Below are 11700 nucleotides of genomic sequence, written 5' to 3'. Positions count from 1 at the left end.
GTTACCCGCCATTCGATTTTTAACTTTTTATTCTTAAGGCCTAAACACTAAACACTAAAAAATAGACTATGTGGGTGGGCCAACAAAACAAGTTAAAGCAATCAGACCATGTAACTAGTATCTTTGGTTGTACCAAAACAAACATTTGTTAAAGTAGATGAAAAATTGTATGATGAATGGGTGTATAAACATGTACTCATCATCCAATCCTTGATATTTGATCCAACAGCAGCTAACTTGTTAAGAAGCTGTTGTTGGATTAAATATCAAGGCTTGTACATCCATCGTACCACATTTATGTGTTCATACATCCATTCATCATATAATTTCTTTTCGTAAATATATATATATATATATATATATATATATATATATATATAATTTCTTCTTTAAATTTGCCGGATTACCCGCGGGTATACCCGTACCCGCCCGGGTGGGTTCCAGGTTCATGAAAGACTACCTGTACCCGCGCCGGTATTTCTTACCCGTACCCGTACCCGCCCGAGTTACCCGTTTGCCGGGTCTACATGGGAGGGTCCTAGCCTCCTTTTTTTTACATGGGCCGGTTATCAGTGTTGTTTTCATTCGTCCATTTGAAGGCCGCTTAAGTTGGATGGTTGTGATTTTAGGTCAAATTTTGCATTTGAATCATTTTTCATATATGGTAGGACAGGACCGACATGCTATGGATCAGTGTTTAAACACTGCTATGGATAGATTGATAGTATTCTGTCAACTTAAAGAAAAATTTGCCTATGTTCTCTACTGGCACTGTTGCCAGCCCTATTTGTAGGGGGAGGTTCCGTGCTCTGACGTGATGTAACGGTCTACTGGCATTGTCACTATCGTTGGTGAGGATTTCGAGATTAAGGAAAGTGCAGCAGGTCATTATGATATGATGTGATAGGGTACTATCGTGTTGGCAGTGTCTTAATTTGATGGTGACAGCACAGGGGCTGGTAACTGATAGGATCTTCGGCAGGTCGTAGTAAAAGATATAGTCAGGTGGAGTGGGTCACTTGGTCACTCGTTGTTTGGAATCCGCTAGACAGAGCCCTTCCGAGGGCAAGTGGTCAGCCCCGGTACTCGCAGGCCATTTGCTACGTGTTGTTATCTGGTGTCTGGTGAGGAACTCAGACGTACCCCAATCAGGTTCATTAGAACTCTCTAAAATCATGCGTAGAAGAATAAAAGAGACTACGAGGACATATTATGAGGTATCTAAATATTTTAGGAAAGTATTAGATATTTTGTAAGAAAGAAAATATGATGAATGATAGATGCAAGGGCAGAAGGGCCTTTCCTTTGAATAGATCCATGTTATTTTAACAGTTGGTTGAGAAACTGAATTCAGTTTTCACTTAATGACGTGGGATATATTCAATGACCCTTCTCCGGCCGTTGCATCTGTCATTCCTCCGAAAGTATTTATAATTTTCTTAAAATTCTCTAGAAAAAGTTGTGTGAGGAGTAGAAATCCCTGTGAGGCCTGTAGAAGTGGGAGAATACTCCCTCATATGTGGATCACCTTAGAAATTTGTAAGCATTCTTTAATTAATAGAAGCTCTTCCCTTTGTTAAGTGTGGCACTAGTTTGTTAGAAGGCTGGCTTCTTCTAATAAGCATTGGGTTATTAAGTACCCACCATAATCGAATGAGAAGCCAAATGATCATCTTATTGAATACTGTTTTGGGTTTTTTTTTAAAAAAATTGAGATTTCATATCTCCTGTCAATGATTCCAATCATTAGCATGGTATCCCTACAGTGTAATATGACATTAAGATAAACTACCCGTCAGATATTCCAAGCTATAAAAATAAGGGAAGTGATAAATCCACCCCTTTTTATTACTCAGGGACACCCAGTAGCAGTGTACGTGGCAATCAGGCCCATTGAATCCTTCTGAAGTAAAGTACATCAGCCCCTCTGCGGTCATTGATACACTTCTGCTGGGTGTCCCAAGTTATAAAAAGGGGTGGATTTATCACTTCCCTAAAAATAAATTATCAATAATTCAAATAAAAGTATCCAAAAAAATGGCTTAAGAGGACAAATTACACTAAGAATTTGTCATAATCAAAATGGAAGAAACAAGAATCGTACAAAGGTCAGCTGCTCATAGCATAAAGAACAAGCAGAATTTGGAAATGCTCCCGCATTGAATCTCGTGAGAAGATTTCTATTATCGATTATAGAGACAGTTACAGATCTACACAATATACCAAGAGGTTGTTTCACCTCCGCCGCGACTAATTGTGTTGCCCGACATCAGCCCATTAACTTTCTCGTTAACTGGATTCTATCTTAATGTACAGTTTTTAAGATTAGATCATGTCTAAATATAAAACTATCCAACAATGAACTTAATCCAAGAATAGGTAGATGTGATTTCCAATGGATATTTTTTTTTGAAAAGGGCAACAGAATATATATATATATATATATATATATATATATATATATATATTTTTTTTTTTTTTTTTGAAAAGGGCAACAGAATATATATATATATATATATATATATATATATATATATATGTAAAAACAGAACCGAGGTGGTCCTGAAGGAACAAAGATAATACAAAGATAGCAGTACAATAATTCAAGGAGGTAGATAGTCAAAGCACTCAAACGCGGCCCGAAAGACTTCTTTCTTGGCAAGGGTGTCTGCTTCCGCATTGGCTGATCTCCTGACATGGCGAAAAACTATTGAGGAGCCCTTAGCTCTGTCCTCTATTTCCTCTAAGAGAGGCAAAAATCGCCAAGGGGGAGAAGCGTTACCCGAAAGCCAGCGAATAACATTTAAGGAATCCCCTTCGACGATAATTTTGTCGCACTCTAGACGAGGCATCGAGAGAAGCCCGCTATGAACGGCTCGGACCTCTGCCTCGTTTGAGTCTGCCACTCCGATAGGCCCAGAGGACTTCCCCTTTGTGGTTTCTACATAACCCCCCTACTCCTGCCATTCCTGGATTGCCGATAGACGATCCGCCAAAGTTAAGTTTCAGGGACCCCGGAGGAGGAGGAATCCAGGAGGGGAGGATTTTCACTTTGGTAGCCGATTCCAAGCATATGATTGACCATCCTTCCCAGAGGTCGAAAGCTGAAACAAAACAAAACCGATGAAGGCTTCGAGCCCAGGATATGACCGCAGCTATCAACTGAATATAAATCCAATAGGGAGATCTAGCCTTCCCTTCAAAGATACGAGCATTCCTCTCTTTCCACAAGAACCACCATGAGGCTAGGAGACACATCTTCCACAGCGTTCTGCCTTTCCTTTTTCAAGGAGTCCAGGCCCAACTCTGAATGAATTCAGCCATAGAGTTGGAGGGGACCCAACTGATTCCAAAACGAGAAAAAATAAGACCCCAAATATGGCGAGCAACCTTACAGTGTATGAAAAGGTGGTCAATGGATTCCCCAGCGGATAAACATAGAGGACATTGATCTACCAACCACATTCCTCGTTTCCTCAAAAAATCCATAGTTTGAATGCGGCCCCAGCTAACCGACCACCCAAAGAAAGCAACTCTCGGAGGGCAAGATTGTCTCCAAACCGAGGAGGACACATGCTCCACTAAAGAAGGGATCAGATGGTTATAAAAAGATTTGACTGAAAATATCTCCGAAGGATTCCAAATCCAAATCCGACGATCTACGCCCGAAGACTTGATGAAGCAAGAATCCAATAAGGAGAGGAGGGCGCTGTAAGAGTTTAACTCCCTAACAAAGAAGTCTCTGCGAAACTTAGGAGACCAAGCCACCTTCCCATGTTCCCTTGCAAAACATTCCGATACCCAGGCCTCTTTCTGAGATGAAACGATGAATAAGTCAGGAAACATGACTTGAAGAGGATCGTCCGAACACCAAGGATCCTGCCAGAATCGGATCCGATCCCCCCTATATACTCTGAATCGGACGCCAGGAGTAAATAACGACTTCAACTTCAAGATGTCCCTCCAAACCGTGAGACCTTTGAGTTTAAAATTATCAACAGAGTCCCAATGCCCATGATCTGAACCATACTGATTTCCAATGGATATGATACCATCTTTAGTTGTGAATTTCATTTTGGTCACCGTTTTATTTTGGCCACTGGAATGGAATGCTTCGGCATTTTGGCCATCCGTTTCGATGTGCTACAATGATGGGAATTTTTCCAATAGTTAAAAATATTAAAACAAATCCAAAAAGATCAGAAATTGTTAAAGTTTGGAAAAAAGGGTCATCCTCCGCAACTCAATCAATCATAACAGGTTGTGGAAGGTAAATCACTATGAGTTGAGATGCCTGTGTTTACTTAAAGGAAAGTTGACTCTTTATCCATTTAGAATCAGGTCTTGAAATTACTTTTAATAAATCCAAATGGGGGATATTCCCTTATTTTTCATGTAAATCTTAAGTAAATGAGTATTAAAAATAGTAAAGAAGAAGAGAAGGAAAAAAAAAAAACTAAAATGAGACTTTTTGTCCGAAACATGGCATTTCACTTTGTTTTGTTCAAAATAGAACGAAATCCGGAATGAAACGATAAATACGTTGTTTCCATTCAGGATTTCGATCTGAAATGAAAATTTCATCCGTTTCGAACAAAATGAAACGAAATTCAGGAGTAAGATACCATCCCTTATCACCTGAATCTTCCATTCGTTGGTGAATATCACAAGTACCTCAATAATATTTGATATCTATTAAAATAGTTTGTTACTTTTTAGATAAATGAAAAAAATTCTACTTAGTAGAAGTACACAAAGAAACAACGAATGTTTAATCATACAAAAGTTTCATCTTTTGGCCTTGTTACATATCATCCCCGAAAAATCTCCTCCATTACTCATTAGATGATCTATCTCTTTGTTTGTGGAGAGTTTTTTGCCGTACGTGAATGTCTTTTTATGGAGTGAAATGTCAAAAAATTGGGCCATTAGGATCATCAAGTGCAAGTAATATGTGAGGGCATGGTCATCCACGGGATCCCATACATATAGACCCACTTGTATTATTGCACATCAGAAGTTACCAGTCTCCGTCGTTTCTTCATATCATTAAAATGGGGGGGAGTGATAAATCGGCCCCCATATATCTTAGACCGACCCTTTTAACGGAAACGTTAGGGCGTGTGAGTTGTACACTCGTATGGTGTTCAATGGCAGATGGCAACTTTATTCACACACCCTAACGTTAGAAGGGGTCGTTTTATGATATATGGGGGGGGGGGGGTGGCATAAAACAAATTTAAAGCCTATTTTTCCACTTTAAAATGGGTGTAAAAATTGTTGGAAAATTGCCAATGGAGGACACCAAAATACGAGAATTGCCAAAGGGGGCACACTTTTGAAAAATTGTTAAAGAGGGCTGATAACGCCCTTTTGAGAGTTTGATAAACCCATTTGGAGGCTTCATAACCCCCTTTTAGAGATTTGATAACCCCATTTCGTCCCTCTATAACAATTTTTCAAAATTGTGTCCGCCGTCGGCAATTACCGTATTTTGGTGTTCCCCATTGGCAATTTTTCCAAAATTGTTTTACATCACATTTTACGTCCACATAAACCGTGCCCAAAGGAAAAATGTACAATGACATGTCATGATTTAGACCAGACCAATTGCTTAGAAAAGGAACATTAGAGTTGACTACTAGGCTAATTGTATCCGCATACGAACAAAGCATCACATCGTATGATTAATTACAGCATTAAAGCACTCACCAACACTTTCTCCTCCTTGCATACTTTTTTTGTGTGCGTGGAGGACAATGCTAAACTCCGGGGCACCCTTCAAAAACATTGGGTGAAAGGGCACGTTACAAAAGTCCATTTAATGTTCTCTGACTTCTACATTTTTCCGTGCCGACGCCCTTTCACAGTTTCATCCCATTTTTGCAAGGACGCCCTTGAATTTTGCATGTTGTAGTCATGTGAAATGATTTCAACACAAACATGTTTTGATACAAGACACTCATGTTTCTTGTTTTGTATATTTAAAGAGGGGAAATGATTTCAGCGCTCCAATATTTTGATAAACATGCATACTTGTTTGTCGTGTAGCATTTAAAGGGTTTTAAGAGCCTTTTAAGAACCCTAATATCCTCTGACATCCCTTTCAATACTACACGACAGACAAGTGGAGCGCATGTTTATCAAAACACTTGAGCGCAGAAATCATTTCCCTCGAGAGCTGTAAAAGTGTTTTTACTGTCCCCAAAAGCACTTAACTAACAATAAATCCTAAAAGACAAGAAACATGAGCGTCTTGTATCAAAACATGTTTGTGCTGAAATTATTTCCCACTTCAGATTATGCAAAATGGGAAGTGATATTTACACCCGTTTGCCATTATTAATTTCCACCCTTTTTAGTAGTTTTTGCTTGTCTTTTTCTTGAAAATGACTTCATTTTCAAGAAAAGACAATTATAATAGGCTGAAAATGCAGTCATTCTTTAGCGAAAGAAAAATTAAAAAGGTAGAAATGATGGAAAAGGGGGTGGAAATATTACTTCCCCTTGTAATATACATGCATGCATGCATGTTTGCATGTCGGTACGTATGTGCATGGAATTGTGACGGTGGGGTGCATTAGGTTGGTTGGAAGTTGCGTCAGTATAATAATGTGTGCACCGGCCAACAGAGTCCGGCCTCAAAGAAGACTTTTGCAGCTTCTCGCCATGGGTGACAGAGAGAGAGAGAGACATCTCAAGTTCTCAACTACAAGCATTGATTTCTTTAACCACTAGATCCTAAACTATAAATAACTCATCCTCGGTTCCTCAAAAATCAACAATTATTTCGTCTTTGTTTTCTATCATTCCTTTGTGAAAAGATGGGGAGGTTTTCAAAAAATGATGGTGTTTTGGGTGTAGTGTTGTTGTTGGTGGTGATGGTGGTGGGAATTGCAGGAGGGAGACAAATTGAGAAAGAGAGCCTCGTTGATCGCATCGGAGGTGGCGGAGGATTTGGAGCTGGTGGTGGCTCTGGTGGTGGAATTGGAGGAGGGTTTGGTAAAGGCGGCGGAGTAGGCGGTGGTGGGGGCATTGGTGGTGGCGGAGGAGTTGGAGGAGGTGCTGGTGGGGGATTTGGTAAAGGTGGTGGGATAGGAGAGGGTTCCGGTGGTGGTGGTGGTGGTGGCGTTGGAGCAGGTGGCGGTTCTGGTGGTGGTGTTGGCGGTGGATTTGGAGGTGGTAAAGGTGGTGGTGGAGGAGTTGGTGGTGGATTTGGAGGTGGTAAAGGCGGTGGTGGAGGAATAGGAGGTGGGTCCGGTGGTGGTGCTGGAGGAGGAATTGGTGGCGGGGCAGGTGGTGGTGGAGGCGCTGGTGGTGGAATTGGAGGTGGTAAAGGTGGCGGCGGCGGAATAGGAGGCGGGTCTGGTGGTGGTGCTGGAGGAGGAATTGGTGGCGGGGCAGGAGGTGGAATTGGAGGTGGTAAAGGCGGCGGCGGCGGAATAGGTGGTGGGTCTGGCGGTGGTGCTGGAGGAGGAATTGGTGGCGGGGCAGGTGGTGGTGGAGGCGCTGGTGGTGGAATTGGAGGTGGTAAAGGTGGCGGCGGCGGAATAGGAGGCGGGTCTGGTGGTGGTGCTGGAGGAGGAATTGGTGGCGGGGCAGGAGGTGGAATTGGAGGTGGTAAAGGCGGCGGCGGCGGAATAGGTGGTGGGTCTGGCGGTGGTGCTGGAGGAGGAATTGGTGGCGGGGCAGGTGGTGGTGGAGGCGCTGGTGGTGGAATTGGAGGTGGTAAAGGTGGCGGTGGTGGAATAGGAGGCGGGTCTGGTGGTGGTGCTGGAGGAGGAATTGGTGGCGGGCCAGGTGGTGGAATTGGAGGTGGTAAAGGCGGCGGCGGTGGAATAGGAGGTGGGTCTGGCGGTGGTGCCGGAGGAGGAATTGGTGGCGGGGCAGGTGGTGGTGGAGGCACTGGTGGTGGAATTGGAGGTGGTAAAGGTGGCGGTGGTGGAATAGGAGGCGGGTCTGGTGGTGGTGCTGGAGGAGGAATTGGTGGCGGGGCAGGTGGTGGAATTGGAGGTGGTAAAGGCGGCGGCGGAGGAATAGGAGGTGGGTCTGGTGGTGGTGCCGGAGGAGGAATTGGTGGCGGGGCAGGTGGTGGTAAAGGCGGCGGCGGTGGAATTGGAGGTGGGTCTGGTGGTGGTGCTGGAGGAGGAATTGGTGGTGGGGCAGGTGGCGGTGGAGGCGCTGGTGGTGGAATTGGAGGGGGGAAAGGCGGTGGTGGTGGGATCGGAGGTGGGTCTGGTGGTGGTGCTGGAGGAGGAATTGGTGGCGGGGCAGGTGGAGGTGTTGGTGGTGGATTTGGAGGTGGTAAAGGCGGAGGTGGGGGTATCGGAGGCGGGTCTGGTGGTGGTGCTGGAGGAGGAATTGGTGGCGGTGGAGGTGCTGGTGGTGGAATCGGAGGCGGGTCTGGTGGGGGTGTTGGAGGGGGATTCGGTGGTGGTGCTGGTGGAGGAATTGGCGGTGGGGGAGGCGTTGGTGGTGGATTTGGAGGAGGTAAAGGCGGCGGTGGAGGAATTGGAGGTGGTGGAGGCGGTGGAGGCTTTTAGTTCAATTATATGAGACATTATTTACGTCTATTACCATGCATGCACTTGCATGGACAGTTGTTGTAATCCCTAAGAGTTAGTATCTTGATAATAATGAAATAAATAGATCTAAAGTACTTCCCTATTATGTCCATGCAAAAAGAAGAAAATATCATTTTCTTTTTAGTTTATATGGGTAAAAGACCACTGAAATTGTGGATGGATAGTAGTTTTAACTCTACATATTCACCTTGGAGGGCTCATATTCATCTCCTTCTCCAAATTTTTTCTACTTTTCATCTCCACTTTATTCATTGTGATCTTAAGAAGAGAAAGAAGAAAAAGGCAAAGAAGAATCGACACAAAAAAACGGAAAAAAAAAAAAAAACACACACACACACATCTGTAAAATAGCTTAGATTTATTTTAAAAAATGGCACAAGTATTAAAATCTAGTAAAAATTTGAAAAAATCACCAAATAATCAGCAAGAATTGGAAATAAATTGTGTCAAACCAAGAAAAAAGTGGGTCGAACCGTAAAAATATGTAGACCCATCAAAAATTTGATTGAGTCCGACTTTGTTTCGCTTGAACTCAATTTTCCCGGTTCGACCTGGTTTTTCTTTGCAAGTCGAATCGATTTTCTCAATTCACCCGATGTTTTGAAAATTCAATCTGATTTTTTAACGAGTCAACATGATTTTTCCCAATTCGACCTGATTTTTTCCAGTTTGACTCAGCTTTTTTCTATTCTTGCCCATTTTTTGATATTTTGATATTTTTGTTGATTTTTTAAAATTTGCTGATTTTCTGATAAATCTAACTGAATTTTTACTGTTTTGAGTGTTCAAAGTATTTTATATTGTTTCTATTGCTATTTTGATATTTCAAAGTTTTTTTTACTAGTGAAGCCGTTATTTCAAATCTAACTTATTTTATACTATTGATGGTGCTATTTATCTTATAAAAGAATTAAAATTAGCAGAATCCACGAAACTTTTTTTGAGGTTAGCCTAAAAAGAGTTTGATTTGTAAAAAATAGCAGTATCAATAGTATAAAAAAATTTGATTTGTCAAAATAGTAGAGCGATGATAAATTCGCACCCACTGTAGGATAATTCACACCTTTTACGTTAAAAAGCATTAAAGTATGCCACATATCCTCCTTTACAGGGGTGCGAGTTATCCTGATCGGGTGAACCCCCCTGTCAAAATAGGGGTAGAAACCGTATAAAATACTTTGAAAAATCAAAACAGTATAATATCAGTTAGATTTTCAAAAAATGACCAAAGAACAGGAAAAAAATTAGGCCAGACTGGGGAAAATTGGGTCGAACTGGGAAAACATCAAGTCGACTTGTCAAAAAAAATGGATCGACTTCTGGGATTAAATAATGACATGGAGACCGAGAGGGGGACCGAGAGTGGAACCGAACTAATAGCCTTTTCACACCTTATTAATTCTACTCAGTAGAAGTACACATAGAAACAACGAATGTTCAATTATAAAAAAAAAATTCATCTTTTGGGCTTGTTACAATGACTCTTGCACAACAAATACTAGGGGTACAACTCGGGTAGGGTTGGGTCGGTTGAGGCCAACCTGACCTAAGGAACCCATTTTTCCAACCCGAACCCAACCCGATCTGATTTCCAACCTGACAAGGTTCAACCCGACGCGACCCGAAGAACCCAATTTTCTAACCTGAACCTGACCCGACCCAATTTCAACCCAACCCAAGCTAAGTTTTTAAGCTTACAAAAAATAAAAAATTATAAAAAATGTCGAGTTTCACTCAGGTCGGGTTGCCAAACCCTCAACCCGAACCCGACCTGGTTTGGGAAAAGTCAACCTGAACCCAAACTCAACCCGACCGGACCGGACCTTTTTTCGAGTTGAACCTGACCCGAATTGCACCCCTACAAAACATCCTCCATTAGATAATCTAACCCTTGATATGTTGAGAGTTTCTCGCCGTGAATGCCTTTTATTGGAGTGAAATTAAAAGCAATGGAGGATTAGGATCATCCAGGTTGTGGGGCATGGCCATCCATGGGATCCAATACATGTAGACCCACTTGTATTATTGCATACTAGTATTTATCATGCTCCATTTCTTTTTAGACGTAAAATGGGCATATAACAAATTTTATGCCTATTTTCCACTTAGCGATGGGTGTAAAAATTTGTTTTACACCCTATTTTATGTAGAAATTAAGAGTGTGCGCAAAGGAAAAAGGACACGACTTATGCTATAACAGGTCACGAATTAGACCAGGCCGATTACCTTGAAATTAACGGAACATTAGAGTTGACTAGTGGCGTGATTGTATCCACATATGAACATAACATCACATTTTATGATTAATTACAGCATTAAGACACTCACCAGGTACTCCTCCATGCATAATTTTTAGTGTACTAATACAACGGTGATGAATACATATACGGGTGCAAGCAAGTTGTAGTTATGTGCTTGACCAAGTCTTTTACACTCTTTTTTATTGGAGATTTCCTGAAAATGATTTCATTTCAAGAAAAAGCAAACATAGGAGGCTGAAAATGCAGTCATTCCCACTATCCTAAACTATAAATACCTTCTACTCGGTTCCTCCGAATCAACAATTATTTCCTCCTTGTTCTCTCATTCCTTTTGTGAAAAGATGGTGAGGTTTTCGAAAATTGTTGGTGTTTTGGGTGTAGAGGTGTTGGTAGTCGTAATGGTGATGGGAATTGAGAAAGAGAGCCTCAATGGTGGCAATCGAGGTGGTGGAGGATTTGGAGCTGGTAGTGGCGTTGGTGGAGGATTTGGTAAAGGTGGTGGGATAGGAGGGGCTTCCAGTGGCGGGACTGGTGGTGGTGTTGGTGGAGGAATTGGTGGCGGTAATGGTGGGAGAGTTGGAATTGGAGGCGGGTCTGGAGGTGGCAAGTTTGCTACTGGGGGAATAGGAAGTGGGTCCGGTGGTGGTTTTAGAGGACGAACTGGTGGTGGTGGAGGAGGAATAGGAGGTGGGTCTGGAGGAGGATTCACTGGTGGTGGGGGAGGTGTTGGTGGTCGATCTGGAGGTGCTCAAGGTGGTGGTGGAGGAGCTGATAGAGGCAAAAATGTTAAAAATTTGAAAAAAAAAATCTCCAAATAATTGGCAAGAATAAAAAAGTGTGTCAAACCAAGGTAA

The 11700-nt window shown here is 42.2% G+C and overlaps 1 protein-coding gene across 1 annotated transcript; it reads left to right on the top strand.

Moving 5' to 3' along the window:
- Positions 1–6824: 6824 nt before the first annotated feature.
- Positions 6825–8758, top strand: LOC143853254 (uncharacterized). The gene has a single exon (XM_077362981.1). It carries the CDS (start codon positions 6825–6827, stop codon positions 8541–8543), a length of 1719 nt encoding a protein of 572 aa, XP_077219096.1. The 3' UTR covers positions 8544–8758.
- The last annotated feature ends 2942 nt before the right edge of the window (positions 8759–11700 follow it).

This window comes from Tasmannia lanceolata, unplaced genomic scaffold (assembly GCF_043159265.1).
Source record: "Tasmannia lanceolata isolate RefF3 unplaced genomic scaffold, GAP_Taslan_0.1 ptg000019l, whole genome shotgun sequence".
NCBI lineage: Eukaryota > Viridiplantae > Streptophyta > Magnoliopsida > Canellales > Winteraceae > Tasmannia > Tasmannia lanceolata.
The sequence above is the reverse complement of the archived record's forward strand: the minus strand, read 5'-3'. Positions and strand labels throughout refer to the sequence as shown.

Excerpts from the sequence above, each read along its gene's own strand:
- LOC143853254 (XM_077362981.1), top strand. The coding sequence starts at position 6,825 with ATGGGGAGGTTTTCAAAAAATGATGGTGTTTTGGGTGTAGTGTTGTTG.